This window comes from Bombus terrestris, chromosome 14 (assembly GCF_910591885.1).
Source record: "Bombus terrestris chromosome 14, iyBomTerr1.2, whole genome shotgun sequence".
NCBI classification, from domain to species: Eukaryota; Metazoa; Arthropoda; class Insecta; order Hymenoptera; family Apidae; genus Bombus; species Bombus terrestris.
The window spans coordinates 5043744-5066782 of NC_063282.1; the positions used below are offsets into that span (position 1 = coordinate 5043744).

Genomic DNA, 23039 nt, shown 5'->3' on the forward strand with positions numbered 1-23039 from the left:
CGCGGCCAATGATCGGGCCTAGCCACCCCCAGGACCACAAACCAACCGCAAGACGATGCGCAGAACCGCCTCGTTCACGCACGTACCGCGCATTCCAACCGCAAAACAAAATGGTGCCTCGAAGGGTGTTAAGATTTTCCAGACGCGACCAACCTCGGCGAACCGAGATCCCATCCTTGGTTCTCCTTTGGGGGTGAGAGTTTCACCTGGGAATGTCGTGAAACCGTGCGAGTAGTTCCAGGAATTCTCCTCCGGGAATAGGGTGTTGAGAGTCTCGGATGAAGGGGTAGCACCGTGCTGCGAGAGAGCAAAGAAAAAGAAAGCTTACTCGCCCGATAGAAACGTAGAAGTTTGAAAAGTTACTGGATGATGGTCGAGGATCGTCGATGTTAAGGACGAAGTCTGGGGAAGGTCGTAGATATTGCGATATTGTGAAGGGATTAAGCAGATTTTTGGGAGAATAATGCAAATGGCATTTTTTTAAAATGTCATTTAAGGTATGTAAGAGGTAAAAGTAGGGATTAGGGGTGGTTTTGTAAAAATGAAAGTTTGGCGAAGATAGATATTTGGCGATAGATTATCTGCAGAACAAATTTGCTTTAGCAAAGTTCTTACGTTGATTAAAAATGTATTAGCGGACGTGTGATATCTACATGCGAGAGGTAAGTAGAAAAGGTAAATACGTAGTCGGACAAAGAGGTTCCTTAGAGGGTTCTGTTAACTCTTCTGTATCTTGAATTTTCTAAAGTTTCCAATATTCACGATAATTCACGTTAAGTTGATAAAATTTGACAGAGCTCGTTCGTAAAATTAAAAGCTTCAAAATTAGGCGATTTAAACTCAATTTATTACAACCTAACGTTACCACTAATACAAAAAATACACCGTAACTCCAAACTCGTACAGACTCGCAACGCCAAATCCACCTTTTATCAACCAGAAAACCATAAAATTCCCATGCATAAAAAAACCAAAATCAGGAAGATGTATGCAGAAAGATTGTAAAATACAAAACGAAATTAAAACCCAAACTTCCTCTGATAATATAAAATGCAACCAAAAATCGCCCGAAGGAGCGATTCGTTTTAATCCAACGATATCGATATAACTAATGAAGAAAATTAAAAACAAGCAGCCGAAAAATATCCTCTAACCCAAAACGACCCCGAAGCCATCCGTCTACACCTGCAACCTAAAATCCCACCTTTATCACCCAGCAGACTATAAAATTCCCGGTTACATACAACAGTAGTACCGGTGAGACACGTCGAAAGTGGCACGGAAGGGATAGAAAGAGGAAACGAGGAGAGCGAGGAGGCGTCGTCGGTTCTCGGATCGACTAGAATTTTTCTGGGTGAGTTCTCATGAGTCTTGGCACCTCGAAGAGGTGGGTGAGCAAGAGAGAGAAAGAGAGAGAGAGTGAGAGAGTGAGAGAGAGAGAGGTGGTGGGTAGCAAGGCTGGGGTTCTGAGGTACCCCAGCGTGGCCGTTGCGGCAGCGGCTGGGGGATCCCGCGCACCCGCGGTGAGAGAACAGCCGAAAGGGGTGGCGGATGGGCTGGATGGCGAACCATGGGGGATGAGGGCCTCCAAGGAACCGGTGGGAGGAGGGATTTTGAAAGAGGGTCGCTGTGCTCTCGTCGACGGCTCCGAGAGAGCGAGCTGGAGACGACGAAGCCTCGCACGGCGGAGAAGAGCGGAGAGAGCATCGTGGAGGAGCTAGGGGCGCTAGGGGTGAACGGGGGTGGGTGAAAGTGAGGAGAAACCAGGCGGCGGATCAAGCAGCGGGGTGGGTTGCCTAGCTACCGGCGAGACCCGGCCAAGATACTCGCCGAGATCTCTCTCTGTACTGTTTTAGGTCCGTTCCGCCGCGTATTCCGTCCGTTGTCGTCTCTCTCTCTCTCTTTCTCTTTCCCTTTCTCTGTCTCTCCCTGACCCGTGTTCTTCGTCAACTTTCACTCGGCCACGATGGCGGAACCGACCGAATATTCGATATCTATTCTGTTTCTTTTATTTTATTTGGCTTCGATGTCGTTCTTTTTTCTTTAGAACGAAGGAGGGGATGTTTGTGACTGGTGGAGACTGCACGGTGGCGATGGAGGAATTAATAGGATTTGTAAGGGTTAATGCATGGGAAGGGTAAAGAGGCGACTGAACATTGGATGACGTTTAAGGGAAAATATCGCGTCTATCGTTCGTTATTACGTACAGAGGATTTCAAAGTATATTTGTGCGATGTAAGATAATAATTTCGAAGTATATTTGTGAGATTTAAGATAACAAGTCCTTACGTATTTCTATCGTCTTTCTGAAACAATTAATGAACTTCGTAAAGCTTAATGGATGAAAAGGGTAAAGAGCTGATTAAACATTGTGGATGTCGTTTAAGAGAAAATGCAGCGTCCATCGTTTGTCATTAGGGAAGTAAGATTTTTGAAGCCGTTTGTAACACGAAGAATTTCAAATTTTATTCGCCGGATTTAAAATGTCGAATTTTTTGTTAGATATATCTGTAACCCTTCCAAAAAAATTAAATTACAGGCTTCCGTAGAATTTTTTAGAATATTTCGGCTCATAGAACTTCGTTTATTTGACATGATAAGTCCCAGATATGTGATCATACTTGCGAAAAATGTAATGCGATTTGTAAGGGTTAGTACATGAGGTAACGACAGGTCCAAGCTGACGAGGGAAATTAATTTCTTTGCAGAGGAAGCAGGAAGTCTTTATACGGGCAAGAAGTCGCCGGTGTATTTGCATAGGCAATGGGAGATAAAAAATTGAACATCAATTCGAGAAGAGGGCGAAGAAATCACGACGGATGGGAGGAAAATAATTGGGAGCACTTTTGAAGCCGGTCAGGAGGGGAGCTCTTGAGTGTCTGGCCCTTCGCGAGATCTCGGGTACTTTACCTGCTCGTTTCGAATGCAAATTTCACGGGAAAATGCTGCTCTTATATTTCTTAACAACGGATCTTTCTTCCCTTGCACAATACTCCGATATCGATACATCCTAGCTTATAATTAGAATTATAGAAATAGCTCAGAATTTATCTTCAACTTAATCAAAACTAAATATTGTAACCAGTTAATTATTTTCAGAGAGAAAGTTAATAAATATTGAAAATTTGTGCTACACATTTAAGAAGCTGGATGAAGCCCTTCGATGACGTCATTATTTTTATCGTTTTTTTTCAATTTTTTTATAAAGATTTATTACTGAAAAAAATAAAAGAGTTCAATTAAGAGAAATACTTTCTTGGTTCTTTTTCAAAACGCGATACCAGTGTCGCCCTCAAGCGAGTAAGATCGTAAAGACATTTAAGAAGACTCACCCTCTTTCTTCTGGCCACCCTTAAGAAAGTAGTCTCCACCCTCGTGGTAAGGCAGCTCGCGAAGGAGTCGGTAAAGAACAGCTTTGAACGACGCAAGAAGCACCTGAAAACGAATTTCTTTCGTTAGTAAAAACGTCTTTACACTTTCGTTTCAATTTTTCTACTAACACTACAAAAACTCTTTATTTAGTTTTAAGAAATACGAAACGGAACAATAAACATCTTAAAAGTGCGTTTTATCCATCACGGTATTAATTAAAAAGTGATCAATGGAGAAAAGAGGCAAGGATAACTAGAAATTCTCGGAACAATATCCAAAGGAAGATACAAAAATTCTATATTTCAAATGGATTAGGACGAACCAAAGAAACTCGAAAGAATTGAAGAGCGCGAGTCGGTAAGAAAGGAAAAGAATAAGGCGACTTTCTTAAAGAAGTGGCGCCTCCTTTTAAGAAACCTGTAGTACCCTGTCGCACCACTAAGAAGGATGGCGCGCTGTCCGAAGAAAACTCTTTTTCCTTGCTCACTAACCACCCTTTAACTCGCAAAAAATTTCTATCAAAAAGAAAAAAAAAGAAGAAAAACCAACCCAAAAAAGAAGAAATAGAACCGAACCAACATACTATAACATATAACGCTACGATAATCCAATACGTATCTATTCTGAAAATAAAATTACTGCGATTTAAAATACAACGTTGAGGCAAGCATTTTCCCTCAGGAGCAGCTCCCATTTTTTTGTTCTCGGTTCACCCTCTTTCACAGGCAACTGGCAGGGGATGGAGGGGGTGGGCCGACAGTACGAAGAACAAAAGATGAGTTCACGGTCGGTTAATTTAATCTAAGCAAACATCATATAGATGGTACGTGAATGTGTTTCGCAGGCAGCGAGCGAAGGAGGGTGGAACTCGCCGGAGGAAGACAGAGGGTGAACAGGGGGCGGACGAAGCCAGACTCTCTGAATCTAGATACATACGTAAGTACAAGAGTATTCAAGACGGCGCTGAGGAACGATGTTTAGCATGTAGATGAAGATCTCGGTAATCAAGGGTTGCAGCCCCGCGGGCGCACTTCGTCAAGTCTTACTTATTTCTGGCCGATTCGCGATCCGTCAGCTCGTCCCACCCCCTTCTGCCAACTCTTTGAGATATGTACGCGTTCGTGAGATTCAGTTTTCGAGCCACGTTCTACTAAAATTGATTATGTATAGCGAAGAGTGCACAATTTGGGGGATGTTTAACATTCGATCTACGAAACCAGTCAAAACGACTACTCTCAGGCTTTTTATTTTTGCAGTTATCACAAACGTGCAGGTGATTTTTACGATGATATCATGGTGCTTACTTCCATTGTGACGGGAATATCATTATATATATTCAGAAACATTCATCGTATTGCTTTGCTTCCAATGATATGTATATAGGTTGTATAATAAAAAAAAATCATTGCTCTTGTGCTTCTGCCAATCCTTTGAGATAGATACGTGTTCGTGAAGAATATTTTTAGGGGACTGTTTCAATAAAATTGAAAATGTTTAGTCGTTAATTTAAACGACTGTGTTATAAGGAAAGCTTTGAAGTTTGAATTCAATGATTTTATCGAGGCAATTAATGAAAAGAAATTTTCCAACAAAATTTCCGATTATTTTTATTTTCCATTTGTTAAAATAAGAAGCCTGTTAGAAATCTAACATCAGATAAATAAGTATTTCCACGGTTTATACTTTTAAAACGTTATTCATTTCGGACGACTTACTTTCCATCGAAAAAAGAGCATGATCATCCTCTGTGTGTAAATGTAAATTTAAAAAAACTTACGTCCAACAACGTGATATCATCGTTTCGCTATACTCCTCGATCTACGAAATCAATCCATTGCTTCTGAGCTGTTCGTTTGTCTAATACAAAAGCTGTCGAGTCAAATTCTCACCAGACGCACAAAACTAGAAATAATAAAAACAAAAGGAAATGTAGTAAAAGGGGCTGGTAGAAAATTCAAAGCGGTCCATTATCGAGTTACCGTTACTTGACCTCGCGATTTATCCAACGAGGAATAGAAGCAGAAAGAGGGAACGAGCGGTGGTGGTAACGAAGCCGGGACACCCCTTCTCGCGAATATCTCGGACCAAAGCCGTATCTCGTTCGAAATGATCGGGTCTCGTTGTCCGAAAATTCACCCCGTAATCGACGGACAAAAAGTAATTTCCCATCGAGACCGGGACAAAGGGTGATTTTGCATGGGGGGTTTCGGCTGGCGATAGCCACGGGGGTGGCAGTGACCGGTGCGTGTAACGACCACCCCCTTCCTCTGCAACCACCCCCAACCCCTTCGTTTCCCGCTTGCCAAGCCGAACGAACGCTTACGGTGAACGCCACGTGCACTCTATGCGTAGGAAAGGTGAGACAGAGAGGAACATGGACGAAAGGAGGATAAGAGTAATGCTTGCACTATGTACGAGTACACTGCGTTCGATCCACATTGTATGTGGGGCTCTGGGGCATTTTTCGTTCGTGTTTTTTCCCCTTCTGCGGTGGATATTATAGATGGTTGCTGATTGGAAGCTGTTTCGTGATGTGATGGAAAAATTTTGAGGAGGAGATTGTAATTTCTGAACAACTTTTCACATTATCATATATGATCCATGCAAGATATTGACCCCACGAGCGAGAGGTTAATTAAATGGTTCTAGCGGAGGGGAAGGTTTATTAGAATCTGTTGGTTTTTAGAAGAGTGATATGGAATTTTGTGGAGAAAATTATAATTTCCGAACAAGTATTTCCTGTTATACACGATTCATACAGGACGCTGTTAATGAATTTGGCAGGGGAGATGAAGGTTTACCAAAAGTTGCATTTTATGAAGTTGGATAGAGATATTCTTATAAATCTCTAGAAATTCATATATACGTAGAACTTCGGGGAAATAGTACTTCTAAATACCGTTGAGAGTCTTCATGGATATTTATTTTGCAACACTTTCACGAATGAAAAGCGAATTAAACGAGCGTTTCATATTATCATGCACGATCCATACATGATACTGATCCCAACGTCAAGGTATTAATAAACGATCGACAGCAAAAAGGGAATCCTCCAGTCGAGGATTTACAGTCTCCTTCCTCGACAAGAAAACAAAATCTCACATCCCAATATCGAGAACAGGAAACAGCCCTTCTCCAACCCCCTTTCGAAACAATAACCCCATCCAAAGATATACGTTGCTCCGATCGAACGTTTCTTTGTTCCATATATCGATTTACGACACCACGCGCGTTCTCCAAGAAGACAGAGAGGGTCCAAGAAAAATCACGGGTCACGGTGCGATGACACGCGTGAATTTACCGGGAATTGGTAATGCGGCTCGGCTGCAGCGCGATAAATCGGCATGGCCAACTGGTCGAGCCAACGAGCCGTGTCTCTCGCGCGACCAATCCTCTCTCTCTGTTTCTCTTTTTGCAAATGAAAGAGAAAGATAGGAGCATAGTGTAGAGTACAGAACAGTGGTTCTTAACACGTTGACTGCCACGCGAATTTTCCATATTTTTTATCGTGAGAGCCGCAATAAATTGAAATACGCTACGCCAGAACATTGAATTTTTGCAAAATATTATATCGTATATGCGCACCTTTTCCTGACAATGTTATCTATATCATTCAGATTTGCGAAAATTTGTTAACAAATCGAAAATTTGTCAATTAACGTAAAATCTATCCTATTTCGATCAATCTAAAAAATTTAGTAACGTGTGTCATCGATAACTGCCGTGGCGGTCAATGCGTTAATTTTTTCGTAGTCGCGGAACAGTTAAAAATTATAAGGAAAATTTTAACTGCGCTAGAACCATCCAAGTCGTAAATAGACCGCAGATGCCTATGCAATTTTATATTTTTATGAACGAGACTAAAGAGATAGAAGTTCGACAGAAATTTCTTTCATCCGCTAAATATCATAATAAATACTCCGCGCTGTATATTTTACGCATTTTTATTATATACACGTACTGCGTACATTTAGATCTCTGCAACTTGAAATTTCCCGAAAATGCATAAACACTCGCGTAGTTGTAAAAACTAACGATACGAATATGCATAAACGTACTTGTTAAAACGTATAGATTATAAATTACGTAAAAGAGAAGAGAGGAAGTAAAAAAGGATATTATGTTCGTAAAGACTGTAAACTAGAACGATTCTTTTAGAGGAATACTTCGTTTCGCGGTACACTTGTAACAAGTTTCTAAGGGACGCTATGTATTCTATGCAACACCGGTTAAGAACCACTGCAGCACTGGTACAGCAAGAAGAATGGATAGCGAGAGGGAAAAAGAGAGGAGAAGAGAAGGATGAAAAACGAGAGGATGAAGAGGGCTGTTGTAGACTATCCTCGACGTTCACCACACGCTATTCTTCATACTCCATTATCCGTGGTCCGCTCTACGCTGCTCCATTATGCCGGCACCGCGTATAAACGACGAGTTGTGCGACGACCAGCCACCCTACTGTCTGTCCAGGGGCTACCTTCGCGAAACACCGATAAACACCGCTCTTCTGTGGCTGGTTTGCGCGCGACACGCGGCAAAATCGCGCCCTTTTTAGCGGAATAAATTAGAGAGCGTTTCAAGGGGCGGGTAGGAGATGGGAAGATGACGGGAAAGGCGCGAAAGGTACTTTACTTGCTACTAAGCTTTCGTATACTACTTTCAAACTTTCGTATACTACTTTCCACTGGTTAATTTTCGATGGTATACTTTCACATAGTGTAATAGCATCGTATAATGAGTTACTAGGTTTCATAGTAATTATTATCAACTAGTGAAGGGTGTATTACAGTGTGAAGATGAGAAGATAGAGGGATGATATGGGCGTTAGAGGAGGTGATACCCTGATCGCTTCAAATAACTCTATTTCTGATACTTCCACTGTCTCCACTGGTTAGTTTTTGGCAGAAAAGTTTGCTTTTATGCAGGAATCACGTCGTTGCACCGCTTTATATTGTTATGTGCATAACAATGTAAATGTGCATAATGTTGTTATTTAACAGCATGATACTTTATCTAACGTAATATATGCATCGTGTATTCGAGTATGCGAAGTATCAGCGTGAGCTACTCTTGTTTCACAAACGCATCAGTTTTATTATTCATACATCATTTCATATTTACAATTTAATTAGATTTTTATTTGAATAGTTAGCACTTTAGAAATTGTACTATGAGACCATCGAAGTAGTCGATCTATTGCATTTTCATGGTAATTAATTTGCCATTCTTTTATATATTCTACACATAGAGAAATTTAATAATACCTTCCGAAATAAAACGTACAAATAAATATACGCCGAGCAATGAGACAGATCTGAGCAAATTTCAAAGGGTTAAAAGGAGGAGAAACTTTTTAAAGGTTAAGACTGTGAAAAATAATGAAAGGTAGGATACGAAGAATTAAATAAAATCCCCTGTTCCAAATTTTCTCTGAAAAATCAGTCAACTGAGAGAGATGGTTTATAATCCGCGAACGAGTTAATTACAGGGATCGTTGATGCGAGGCAACCGAACCTCTGAAATACTAAATTCAAAACGCGTGTTCGTTAGCAGAGAGCCGCTCGGAGGCAGAAGGCAAAACCAACGGAGAATCTTCCTCCCGGGGACTACGTTTAATTAAATCTTTTGCCAATTTACATACACGCACAGCATCGTCCTGGTGGAGGATCCTTTGGAACTGTCGGCTTTAGGGAAGCTTTGTAGAGATTCGTATCGTTACCTGCGCCACCCTTTACCTGACAGAACCACCATTACGAGCACCGATCTTATGTACTTTTTACTGTACCAACATCGTTGACCCTTGTTGTTCTGGCCACCATGGATCCCAGCTAAGCTTGTTTCATAATAATGGACAACAAAATTAGAAAGAGAAGGAGACTTTCTGATGTGATCCTTTGATAGATAAATTTTTTAATTACTTCTTCTCTCTATCATTGATTGATGTTAATAATAAAAGAGGATTGGGAATTGAAGAGAATATATTAAACGTAGAAAGTAATTCGATGATACTTCTTAATTTTTTACTTTTAATTGGAAAGCTAAGAGACGTTTATGATGTATTTTAGAAATGGTAAAATCGGTACTCTGAGATTCCAAGCTAATAAGAAAATGTTTAAATCTAGAATGGAACCTAATTAATTTTTATGCCAATAAAAGAAGTTCTACGTTTATAACAGGGGTAGATTAATTTTTTTTTTAAATACTGCTGTGGTAAAGTTCATGAAATAAAAAGTTTTTCTCATTGGAACATTCATACCACTGATCCGAAAGACTCGAAATAATGATACAGATCGTGTATTAGAAAATGTATAACATTGGTACAAGAAATATTAATAAAAGACACAAGTAAAATTATTACTTTAATTCTTATTGGGACACTTTATTAGTAATTCTAGACTTCTGAATTCGTCGTTTGAATTTGTTGCAATAATTAACAGATTTCATTGGGTATTAGTAGACAATCCAAGTAAAATTATTGCATTAATTACTATTGGTAAGCTGGTACTCTTACTTCGACAAATTCCAAACGACTGCTTTAAAATTTAAACACAGAAACATGTCAAGAATGCTAGAGAAAAATCTAAAAAAAAAAAGATTAACGTTAAATCTAAAGAAACTTCTCCAAAGAAGAAACTACTATTAAAAGTTATGTTTAATATTTCCAGATCTAAATGTAAAAATTGTGTAAAGAAAATTTGAAAAATTTTTTAAAATATCAAAATAAAACAAAGAATCATCCAGAAAATATTTTCAAAAGAACGAACAAAAAATTTTGGAAGAGAACCAATATAAGTGGACCGGAAAAAACACCCACGTGGTCTATCGTATTTTGAAATACACTTTTATTTCGACTCGGTCAAAAACTACGATAACAATAGGTCAGTAGATATGTATATCTGAAATCATCGTTTTTTTTTCTTTTTTTTCTTTTTTTTGAGGGGGTGGGGCAGAATGTAGACGTCGTCGGTTTTCAGAGAAAAAAAAACGAATAAATCGTTACCGACGTTTAATCGATTAATCGCGTAATAACATTTATTCAAACATTATAACGCGAGTTTTCGTTTACCTTTTCTTTTGTATTCCATTTCATGGAGGGGAATTTCGATGTGAAAGCGAGGAGCTTCTTTCTCTTTCGTTGAATCGCGAGATTTTTCTCCTTCGTTCGCGAGATACAAATCGATATATTCTTATCCTCTTGACTTTCCGTCGATACTCGATTCTCGTTCGACATATCGCAATGAAATTTCTGCGAGAATCGCGAATCGACGATATTGCACACTAGCCCGCAGTCAACTCGATCAAATCGCGTTATACTATGAAAACATAATCGAAAGAAATAAAAGTTACACTGGGTGTATTTGATAACTGGTCGAGTTATAGAAAATCTGCTTATCTTGAAGATGAAAGAACACTAATTTTTGCACTGAGAACTTTATCTACGGTCAAACATCGACTTTAATCCGCTTGGTGTCAAAATTTTCACTTTAGAGATAATGATATGTGTATATTAAGAATTTAAAGAAAATTAAAAAATTATTTTTTCCTTTGAAATACTGTCCAATTCATAGATAACACTTTTTGCATTAATTATGCTATTAGCCCAAAATTATTTCAAAATCCGTGTCCTAATATTGTAACAAAAAAAAAAAAAAAAAAAAGAGGAGACAGAATCTCTACTGTCACAGAAAAATGTTCAAACTGTAAAAGAACCAAAGTAAACAATTTTAAAACTACGAAAACTCAGAAATTATTTGATTCGAAATTCGTAGACGCTACATTGCATATACTATTAATTAAAAATACGTATCCCAATATTGCTGGAAAAAAGATGAAAAACAATATGAACACTCTTACACAAAAATCGCATAATCTAAGATGGACCTAATCAAGCTAAAAAATTTGAAAAGTCATAGACGAGATATCCAATTTCTCATCTGCGAGACAAGCAGAGTGCAGGATAATCCGCAGCTCGACCAAGCATCCGGCAGACACCCGGTACAAGTCGTCACACGTCGCGCAGTCCGTCGACAGTGATGAATGACTCGATGAAACGACAATGCTCTATCTATGTACAATGTTTCTATATACATCATCATCATCGTCACCATCACCGTGGGCCAGCAGTAGCACGTTCACTCATCACACACTCGGTAAATTACAAATCAGCCCCTCTCTACAGATTTTCAATTCGTCGAGACATAACCAGCCAAACGAAAAAAGGATAGAAAAACAGAACCAATCGAAAAATCAAAGAAGAAAAACCAAATTTCCTGACAATCGCTGCCAGGCAAATTTCTTCGTCATCCTCGAACATGCACCGGATTGTTCTCTCTTGTTTGATTTCCTTTTTTTTTTTTTTTAATGCCCACTAATAGCTAGTTTCGTTCGCTTGTTCGAGACCAACACCTCGTCCATCTTCACCGATCACAGTTTGCTCATCTCAACGTTATCGTCCACGACAGTCGACGAGAGAAAAGTTCTAAAATCAGAATTATCACGGGAACGATTCGTCTGGCTCTCAGTAAGGCCTCCAGACGTTGTTGTCCGATCTGACTTCTTCCTGTCTGACGCTGCAACTGTCCGCCACTGCTCTCTGCTCGGGGCTCTCCGAATTCTGAAACTGATTCCCGTATAATTGGGAATAGAGAATGCTGGGCAGGACGCCGGGCGTTGGGAAGTAGTTGCCGTAATTTTGACCGAAGCCTTGCTCCTCGTGCACAGGACTCTCCGTGGTACTCGAGTCCGTCGATAAGGACCTGGGAGACACGTAGTCCTGGTACCTCTGACTCGGTGTCCCCGACATTAGGCTGCTCAGAGGGTCCAAGGGATCCGATTGACCCGTCGTCGTCGAATCTGGCACCACTGTTTTCGGGGGAAAAGAGAAATTCGCTTTTGTGGTTTAATTTTTAACGAGAGTGATGGTGAGAATAGAGAATCACAATGGAAATTTTCGAAGCAGACAGTTTAAAATAATTGGTGGATTTATTATTAATGGAAGATTACGACGGTAATAATGAATTATTAATTAAGTATGAGATTTTAAAGCTTGGAACCGTTATCTTTGCAGGGAAAAAGAGATTGTCCTTTGTAGTTTAAGTTTTTAGTTTGATGAGGATGATGATGAGAACACGTGTAATTATTCATAAATTAAATCATACTAACTCCCGTAAGCTCTCCAACATCTCAATAATCCTTATTGCAATTACTAAAAATTAAATCAATCGTTATAACGAAATTAATAAAAATCTTCTAACAAAACCATCGTGATGAAACGCTTGCGACATTTTTCTTTAACTAAAAAGACGTAAAACGTGATTAATATTACTCCAAAGTATCCCATATATATCATAATAAACCCTAAAGAATCTCGAAAGACCCTACTGAAATTCCTAGAAATTCAATCAATTATCGGAACAGAAGTAATACAAATTTCTTAACAAATTCAATACGATGACATACTTGGGACGTTCCCCTGTAAATGCATTTTTGTTTCACGCCGATCGGACGTTCGGTTCCCGAGATATCGTTGTTGGAAGCGCAAGATAATTTTTAATATCTCGCTACGTCTGTCCTTGTCGTACGCTCGGACCTCTCGCTCGCACCTCGTCACTGACCTATCACAAGCTCGCGTCACGTGCGCTGGTCAGTGCAGACACCGAGTCAGCAGCTTTTTTACTATTTACTATCGCGCGTACGCATTTCCAGGAAAAAATGTAGGTCATGGCAATGACTGGCCCATTCATCTTCCCCGCGTGAATTGGCTAAGCGGCTTTCGGGCCCTGTATCTCGGCAACCGATCGAAATGTCGGCTCAAAACAAAGTGCGTTTTATAGAGCATGCTTTTCACCGTCTCGGGGATGATAGCAGGTTTGATTTTTTGTGATACAATTAGGCATATTAATCTTTATTTTGAGTTTATGGGTTAGAGTCTATCACCTAATCTTTTTTCCATTTTCTTGCGACGAATGAATGTACGAAGGTAAATCAATTGTTTCTTAAGAATTAAGAACGTCATTGTTTCTTAAGAACGTCAGTCATGTATACTAGCGTAATTAAATTAACAAATTAATAAAAAAAACAAGTAGATCAGTTTCGTTCCCGATAGTCTCAATGATAATGATGACGTAATTCGACTATTTAAACCCATGGCCCATCTCTTTTTAGTTTTTTCTATAGCTATTTCTTTTCATCCTATGGGTATTTTGATTTTCAAATTGCGGAGACACACGTTTGAGTTTTTTCAGACTGAATTTCGTCTATTCTATTTGCAATTGTTGGAAACGTTGATGACGTTATGGTGAAACTAATTCCATTGATTGTCGCTGATTGCGTAACGCTACAATATCGATTACAAATGCACTGTAGTGCGTACTGTAAACATCGGACGATCAACTATTAATACGATAGTTTGACAGGAAGTAAGCGTGCGTTTGGTTCACGTACGTTTGGACAACTATCCGTGGTAAATGAAATAAACCTATCAAATGCAAAGTATAACATATAACTAAAACGAGCTATGAAGATTTTGTCATTAAAACTGTCCTTTGAAAAATACCTGCTAGAATTCTTACTTTATATCTTGAATTACTAACTTCAATAGAAAATCTTAATCAATCAGTTTAATTAGTACAGAATAACTTATCAAATAAATAATAATTTGATCAGTATATCGTGCTATTGCTTCTAAAGAATCTTCAGCTGCAAAGCAAATTGTATTGGCAGTTAGTCTCTTAGCTTCTTTCTATTCTCCAAGATCAAAAATCATTTGAAACGTCTCATCATACAATTAAAAAGATTCGAAAAATCACGATCGGACAAATGAAATTACTTCGGAACGAAGACCTCTGACAATGATTCGGGAAATGAGAAAAAGATTGAGAATATCATTTGTCCAGAGTATCTACTTTAAAAACACTGACTGTGATTCGTGAAAATTTAATCCAAAAGTTACATTTATAAATAGAACCTCGTTTCTTCTGAAACAAACCGCCATGCTAATGCCTCTTAAACCCCATAAAATCAAATTCAAAAATCGATTTAACACGACGTTCCACGTTTCCCAAAGAAGCACGCAATACTACGGTAATATCAATGAATTGAAAGGAATTCCCGTGCTGATAAAACGACGCATCAATGATGAATCAAGTACGCGAGAGGAGGGCGTAAAACATCTTCTGATGAGAGGGAGAGAGGGAGAGAAAGAGAGAACTGAAGACTTACGGGATGATACCGCTGAGAACGCATCCTGCTGTGCCGTGGATCCTGCACCGGTACCGGAAGTAACAGTGGATCCCGCTGTCGAATCGGGCGCCGTTGGCGTGTTCATAGACGCGGCGCCCGCGAAAGACGCCAACGACGAGGACGACGGGGGTGGTGGTGGAGGTGGCGGTGGCGGGGGTGGGAACGACGCTTGTGCCGCGCACGACGACAAAGGGCCGGGAAGATAACCAGCGTAACCAGCCGTGCTTCCGTATCCCCATGAATTGCTTGCAGTCAGACCGAACTGGGACATGTCTGAGGAGATCATGCTCGTTCGTGTATCACAATTGCGATTTTTTATCCTTTTCGGCCATCTCGACTAACGCGTCCTTCGTTTATGATCGAGGCAAATCAAATGATTAGTTAATCCTTTCAACGCTACGAAACCATCTAGGGCGACGAATATGTAAATAGGTACAAGTTCTTCTGATAATTTAATTCGAGCTATATCTTTGTTTAAATTTTTGTACGCTTTTGAACGTTCAACTTGAATGACAAATGAAAACACTAAGTATTTCTTGAATGTCTATTACAGGTTTGTGAACGAATCGATAGTGTAATAATATTTATCTATACAGAATATGTGTTCCACAGGAGAGATGGTGATAAAATGTTTGTGTTTATTGTGATTTAATATTTTGTGTATATATATATAAGGAATATAATCCATTATTTCTAATATATGTGATTAACGATGGATATACGAATGATATATAATAAATAACTTTGAGGATTTTGCATTTTTGTGTAATTTCAACATTGATGTAAGCAATATTCATAAACGACGTCGGACATCTGAGCACTGAAAGGATTAACAATTATACTTTATGAAACATGTTCCTTTTTACCAGAAATGAAATCGAGAGATAAAGTGAGAATAATTTTTCTTATGAGCATATTGAATTTTATGATAATATGATTTTACGAAGAATTCGACGAGTTTTATGTTAAAACACTCATTCTTATTGAATGTTTGTTGTTCAAAGTTTGAAGTTCTCAAAGGTCCAAGTTAAATGATCAAGAAACAAGCCGTAGTACTTTATACTAACACAAATAGAACTTGAATTGTAAAGGGGGGTACTTAGCACAGCAGGAAAACACATTGAAAGCAGCCAGCAAACGAGGAGCGCAAGCCAACAGAGGAGCATTTACGAACTTGTAAGAAGCGGTGCCATAATATAGTACACTTTCTCCAACTAGTCGTCCAAGCCCCGTTTCGATCGAAAACATAACGCAAAACTGATAAAAGAACGAAGCACAAAGGCGAGCGAGGCCAAACTTAAATATCTTCCAAGCAAATCCATTTGCAGCGAACCAGGCAACAGGAAGCCAAAGAATCGCATCGATATAACGACGAAAAACGTAAAGCCAAATGTAAATCGGACGATTCCGCGAGCTATTAATTTTGAAAAAAATTCATTTCGAACATCTTAACTTTGAAAACTCATTTTGGATATCTAAGCGTGCACATAATTATACCTGGACTTAATTAACTTCGTTGTAAATTAATATCTGTACTTACGTATACGTATTGGATGTTAGAGGACACAAAGAAACAAGAAATTTCATAAAGATAAATGTTATTACTTCAGAAATTGTGGAAAATATTTTACGTTCTCTTGAATACATGATTCTGTTCTTTGTAATAAATTTCCATGAAATTAAATTCCTTTTATTACAAAGCAATGAAAGTTACCGTGTGTGAATATTCTGTTTTATTGTATGTTCTCAATTACACGGTAAAATAAGCATAACAAGTAGTAAATAGAGATATTAATTTGTTCAGTTCCAATATAACAGTTAAGTGCAGGTACACCAGGCAAATATTTACAGTGAACAAGTTTAATGGTTTTATTTTATTTACTGAAACTTTATGAAAGACGTTTAACCAGGGATTTATCTATCAGAATTAGCAAAGAACCATACGCCTCATGTATAACGGGAAAGCATTATAAAATCACTGGTATTGATGATGCACGAAAACCAAACATATTTTTTAAACGTCTTAAAATATACACCTTTCAAATTTAAAAATTCTTGAAAATACTTCACATTTTATCAAAAACAAACTCCTATTCTCTACATTAAATCTCCAAATTAAGAAACTAAATTTCCATTATTAGAAATTAACTTTCGACTTACTTTTTCCTTTCGTTAGAAATTAGCCTTCCACTCACTTTTTTCTTCTATCAGAAATAAATCCTCGAAGTTAATTTTTACGCAACCATATCGATGACACGGTATCATACTCTTCCCGGTTGTACCCCATTTACAAGACACCTTGTATAGGTAAATATCATAGTCTGAAAATTGACAAAGGCCGTGTAGCAAAGGTAAAAAATATAGAGGAAACGAAAGAGTGAAAACGCTCGAACGAGAGAAGATTATTCGTCGATCCGAATTAGTTTGCCGGGGAATATACACGGGGGATCGAAGCTTCTTTTGCGCCCCCTCGGGGTTGGATTTATTTTTGCGGCATATAGGCAGCATACCCGATAGATTTTCCAATGAGTTACGGGGTTGAAGGCGGAAAGCTCTGGAAGCGCGAGGGGTGCAGCCGGACAGAAAACGGTGGGATGGAGGGCGCGTTCGAGATCAAAGGGTTGGTCATCCCCCGCGCGTACCTCCGGCCAACTCAAATAACCGAGAGCTCGACCAGCGCCACTGGGCCGTCGTTGACGAGAGGCTAACCCTAAATAGCGCGAGCCAGCATGCTTTCACATCGTTCGTTCAATTTTCACCGGGCCAGGGGAGAAAGGAAGCTTCCTTTGGGGCTGATATCGCGACGTAAGGAGAAACCTTTGATTAACGCGACGCTAATTTCACAGTTTCGATTTAGCAGCAATTCTATCTCCTATCTTCATTTTCTTCGATTAGATCGAGATATTTAGGGATGGTGTCTTACGGTAATATTAGATTGATCAGAAAGTTATTCATATATTTTGGAAGGAAAAGATCAATTATCGTTTCGACCGATATTTTTATTAATTAGTCCTCGTCCTTGAATATATCAAATTTTATTTTATTATAAATATAAGAAGATTTATTATTTAGCTTTTTGTAGCATTATTATTTAGCTAGAAAAGAAAAACTCTTGCAAAGTTTCCTATCTATCACTTGTACATTCTATGACACGTTTAAGATGCAGCCTATAATAGAACAATTTATCAATTAAATTCTTTATTGTTTATACTTTGACGATTAAAATGTGCATACGTTTCACATCAATTTATAAGTCGTAAATGCACAAGCAAAATTTGTCGGCAGAATGATCAACCTACTTTACAATATACCTAATAAGTACCAATTAACATTTCTTCTTAGAATAATGTTTTTTGAGAGATGATTATTATCCTAACGTGTATTATAAAATGTTAGTGCACGATTGAGAAACATCAAAATCTTATTTCACCACCCTAAGATTATGAATATTTTAAACATGTACAGTAAATAATTAAAGAGCTCATAACAAAAACAACAGTTATTAATTTCAAAAGTATGACTACAACATCGTCAAATCAATAATATGAGAAATGTACCATATCCTTCATTTGTTGTTGAATGAAAATTTAGGTTTCGTGCAACTTCATGATTTAATTAAACGCGATCCTTGAACCATAGAATTACAAATACTGTTACAGCAATTTTGCAATACGAATATATTATCTAAAAAAAGACACTGAGATGTGGTGTACTGAAATTAATAACACTGGAATATCCATGCTTTTTCTTGGACAAAGACAAACATAGATAAGAGTAGTCTTTACAATTGACATAATAAAACATCAAGTTATATAGAAGATCTATGAGCTAGCAAAAAGTCTACAGAGCACTGGACAGCGTTAATCGACGAAAGTTACCAGCCAGCGGATGTCACAAAATTCGCGGCAAAGATGGAGGAGCAACGGGTGGATCGAGAAACGCCGACGCGAATTATCGATGTCCGATGTGGGGAAAAAAGTTAATAAAGGAAATACCCGGCATGCTTGATACTTTATCGAGGAATTTTGCCGTGTTATCGCTTTTGGATCCGAAGGCGACTCATTAAATCGACTCTCTATCTCTATCTTCGCCGAATATTTTCCACACGGGTTTCTTTCCGCGAGAAGATAATAAATTGTGCGGATAAATCAGCGAACATATGAAAATCTCTCGAACTTTGGTTGAAAAATTTCGCTTTATTTTCGCGAGACCATACCTGGTGGAACGCGAGATTTTCTGAGAGAAAAGGAGGCAAGGGCGGGAAGGGGATGAAACTGTAAGCGCGATGTTTCACATAGAAATTCGCGAATCCGGTTGCAAACGTAGAGAGAACGCGGAGGTTACCAGGCCAAAACGACGAACCTCCATCCTCGACGAGGCAGCCGCCGCTCCCGTGGCAACCCCTTTAATATAATATTTAATCTAGCTTTGAACAGGCTTGTGGTTTCCGCCTCTAGAGTCGAGAAGCTAGTTCTCGCAAGCCTAAACCTCTCTCTCTCTCTCTCTCTCTCTCTCTTTCTCTCTTTCTCCCTTCCTGTATTCGAGACCAGGAGGGCAGCGTCTGCTTGGAAATATTCCCAGCTTCCAGACAGTCGCTTCTTACGATATTGTCGATGAAATTTCATTTTTCAGATCGAATTTATGTTATGGAAGATCGAGAGAAGGTTTTTGTATTTTCTTAAAGATTTTTCGATTATTCTTAGAATGATTCAATTATTCTCACGATGACCATCGAATTACGACTATGTATTCTTTAGTGAAGGATATTGCGAGGTCATAAATTAAAGTATTCACACATCCTTTTATCAATTAGAAGGGATGGAAAGTTGAATTTAGTTTGCAATCGTCATTTATGAAACGATATTTAAAGTTTCTCCTTGCAAATCTCTATTAAAATTAGTCAGGCTGCCTTGAGGAAATTGTAAATAAATGGCAAATTGTATCTGGGAAATTATTAATTTGGTTACTTAATTGTTAACTTAATTATTAATTATTAATTAATCAAAGTTATTAATACGTAAATGCTCATGTATATGGCAATTACTTTATTATCATACACTATCGTAGGGTTAAATCCATCACAGAGTTTCCTTCATTGGAAAAACATCCTCGTATCCCTATAGCCATTCGTTCGATTTGATTGCTTTTAAAAATATTTAGAGCCTGGTCAAATCACGTGTCTAATCATCTTAGCAGGAGAAATTTTAACAAAAATCTGAGAAACGGCAGAGGGTTACATTTACATAATAGCTTTTATGGAAAGCGATTTGCGAAATAGAAATACTGAAACGCGATAAAAGCTTCATATCGCAAGCATCCTTCTATCAATCAAGTCTGCTCAATGCCTAAATGAAAATACGCCTGGCAAAGCGATAATTAGTACTACAAATATCATGAGCATTAAATTCAAAGAAAATAGAACTGGAAAGTTAAGATCAAAGTTAGAATTAGATGACGCGACAGGGGCGGAGGAGCAACATTCATCATGCAGATAAGCGGATCGAATACTTACTTTGACAGTTGGCTGGCATCGCGTGCCTGAAGGAGGACAACGGATCTCGTGGCTGCAATGGATTCGGCAGCGGCTGCAGGGGATTCGGCAAGGGTTGCAGAGGATCCACCAGTGGCGAGGCGAAAAACGGGCCACCTCTTTGCGAGGCGAACGCGAACGCGTGAAACTGCTGCTGCTGCCCTAAAAGAGACAACACTGCGATCAACCGTGCGCCTGTCCACTGGACTTCCGGTAACCGCATCAATCCTTCTTCTCTTCGATGTATTTTATTTAAAAGATATGAATTCTTCGTTAAAAACTGAACAAAATGACATTGAAACATTTATGAACCTTAACGAATCCTGAATATCTTTGGGACTATCTAGGGAATATCTTTGGGAATATCTAGGAACTAAATTTCTGTTTTAATTACAATCTTTATTATATCGCTTCTGTATTATTTACTCTTTACTACAGTTACTTATGAAACTCTATGTGTCAGTGGAAGCAATTCGTTACATAGATATTTTTTAGCGATAATGAACTAGAATTTATTTAATATTCAGACTCGGAAGTTATATTTTATAATAGGATCGAATAAGGAATATTTTATCTATTTGATCTAGGGAATATTATTCATCATTATTCGGATATGAAACTATTGTACGTTTCTTCATCGTTATGCATATGTAAAAGATATGCAAGATAGTTAAAATAGAATAAAGCCTACGCTTCATAAATTCGTCACCAAAGAACGCCTCATCTATCCTACGCACTCTTCAGGGGAAAGAAACCTCCTCCCTCCATCCTTAACTAAATTCATCAAATTTCACCGAACAGAACTACGCCTCAGCTCGGAAATTTCTTCAGATCGCGCTTCAAAATTCTACCTTCGATCTAACCACTCCAAAATTCTCCCTCCCTCCCCCCTCTCTCTCTGGGGAAACAGAGAGAACAGCTCTTCACTAACGCGTGCCCACTGTCCATACTCTCAAAAGTCCCTCAATTCTCATTTATCGGCTTTTATTTCCCTAGGCAACCGGTGTTCTCTCTCCGATCATCTTGCACGAGCTAGGTACACGAGCTCACAGTTTCGAACGAGTAAAACCGAATACAGGGAAGAGGTGAACAGGTCGAGGAGACAGGTCGAGGCAGCGATTCATTTTATTTCCCGGGGACGGTGTCGCCAACCCAATTAAAGACGTCCCAACAGGCGAGAGAGTGTGCTATCTGACGAGGCTGCTGCTACTATGGTCAGGTTAGGTTAGGCCAGTCTGGCACCACACGTGGACCTGGCTTTCCTACGTGAACCGTCGAAATCTACGAACCAACACCGGCGCCACGGGAGAAGGCACCGGAGACCAAAGCCAGGAGGGAGCACAGAGTGAGAGAGAGGGAGAGAGACGGAACGAGGGACAGAGATCCCCACGTCGTCCTGATAATCCAATCGAAGCCCTAATTCTAACTCGGCAACCCGAAATTCCCGCCGGTTTGCTGAATAGGGTACGCTGCACGATTCCGGGGACACAATGGGGGCGCGACGGTGGAACAGGGGCCAGGGCTAACGAGATCTATCGTTAAACGACCGACACCATCCTTCGTACGCAGTGAAACTTCCAACACGAAGAAATTTGCCGACGACTTCCTTACGTCAAACGTTGGACAGAATTGCAAGGATTTCGTAAATTGCAGAAGGTTCGAAGAATTTGTGAGAATCAGATATACGCGAATTTTCATGCATTTATGGGAAATGTGAAGATGTAATGGTGCATTTGAAAGCACAAAAACATAGTACAATACCATAAAAACGGTCTTTTTTAATATTGTCATAGTCTTTTAAATAACATTCTCGTCTATCTACCTCCATGGACTTTGTCAAACCTGACCAAATTTTCTCGTGCATTCTTGCATCATCCCTAAAGTGTACCATTATGAATTTAACCAGAAACAGAGAATTACAATCTCCAAGAAGCTCGACAAACCTCACTTCATCATCCAACATCGGGCAGACCCGATCCAAAGACCCATTTTCAAGAGATTAATGATCGCAACAGATCTTTCCACGAGGAGATCTCGTAAACGAATCTTGCCAATTTACTTTTACAGACCTTGTCAAACCAGACTAAATTTTCTTACGCCGTCTCCAAGATATCAGTATCGATTTAACCAGAAACAAAAGACCTGGACCTCCGTGAAGATCAACAAAGCTCGCTTCATCGGAGAATCAAGCAGACCTGATCCAAAGAGCCACTTCAAAGCGTTCGGCGGCCGCAACAGATTTTTCCACGAGGATTTCGCAAGTGACTCGGACCTTCTCCAGACTCGTTACTATCGATTTCATCGGACACCCCTTTACGCGTTGCGACCGGCGACTGCCAGGGAATTTCTCGAGAGTTAGCAGCTGGCTGCGACAGCTTCTCATTTCGTTCCGTCGCCCCCGATCGACCCTCTCGACACGTCGGAGACGACACGGGGGCCGGCCATTTCGTGCTATTTTCTAACAAAAGCGGATCGCTCCGATGAAAGGTGTGTGCGCAACTCGGGATTTCGGGTTTCCAACTTCCGCCAGAGGCGACCTTCGCGCCACTGACAGTCTCTATCTCTCTCGTTCTCGTACTCTCGATCAATTTCCTTGGCCCTGCATCCTCTTTCTGTGGCGGCCACCTTTGGCTATGGGACGAGGGTAGAATGTGTAATGAATTGCTTGTTTAATTAATTACGACCCTCGAGCGGCGCCCGCCTCGAGTTCGAACGAGCCGCCGCGTTCGTTCCGCCATCGGATCTGCCTCTTCCTTCTAGGACCCCGGATAGAATTCATAGGGCTGATATATTGCTGGTCGAGCGAAAGAAGGGTTCAATGATTCACGGCGAGGATACGAAATTTGTTTATAGCCCTTTCGAGAAGGGGGATGGAGAGTGAATCTTGTGTGGATAT

The 23039-nt window shown here is 39.5% G+C and overlaps 1 protein-coding gene and 1 long non-coding RNA gene across 11 annotated transcripts in view; both read right to left on the reverse strand.

Moving 5' to 3' along the window:
* LOC125386272 overlaps positions 1 to 23039 on the reverse strand; it is a 336686-nt gene that overhangs the window by 188371 nt on the left and 125276 nt on the right. The window lies entirely within an intron of this gene.
* LOC100643908 (protein lozenge) overlaps positions 10198 to 23039 on the reverse strand; it is a 44446-nt gene continuing 31604 nt past the window's right edge. For 7 of the 10 annotated variants that reach the window (XM_048411787.1, XM_048411785.1, XM_048411784.1 and 4 more), the window contains 3 exons: positions 20126 to 20320; positions 14593 to 14886; positions 10198 to 12234 (listed from right to left, as the gene is read on the reverse strand). In XM_048411787.1, coding sequence (XP_048267744.1) covers positions 11891 to 12234; positions 14593 to 14886; positions 20126 to 20320 — 833 coding nt within the window. In that variant the 3' untranslated portion in view covers positions 10198 to 11890. The remainder of the gene's footprint in view (positions 12235 to 14592; positions 14887 to 20125; positions 20321 to 23039) is intronic. The other 3 variants (XM_020866506.2, XM_020866507.2, XM_048411788.1) reach the window with 2 other exon arrangements.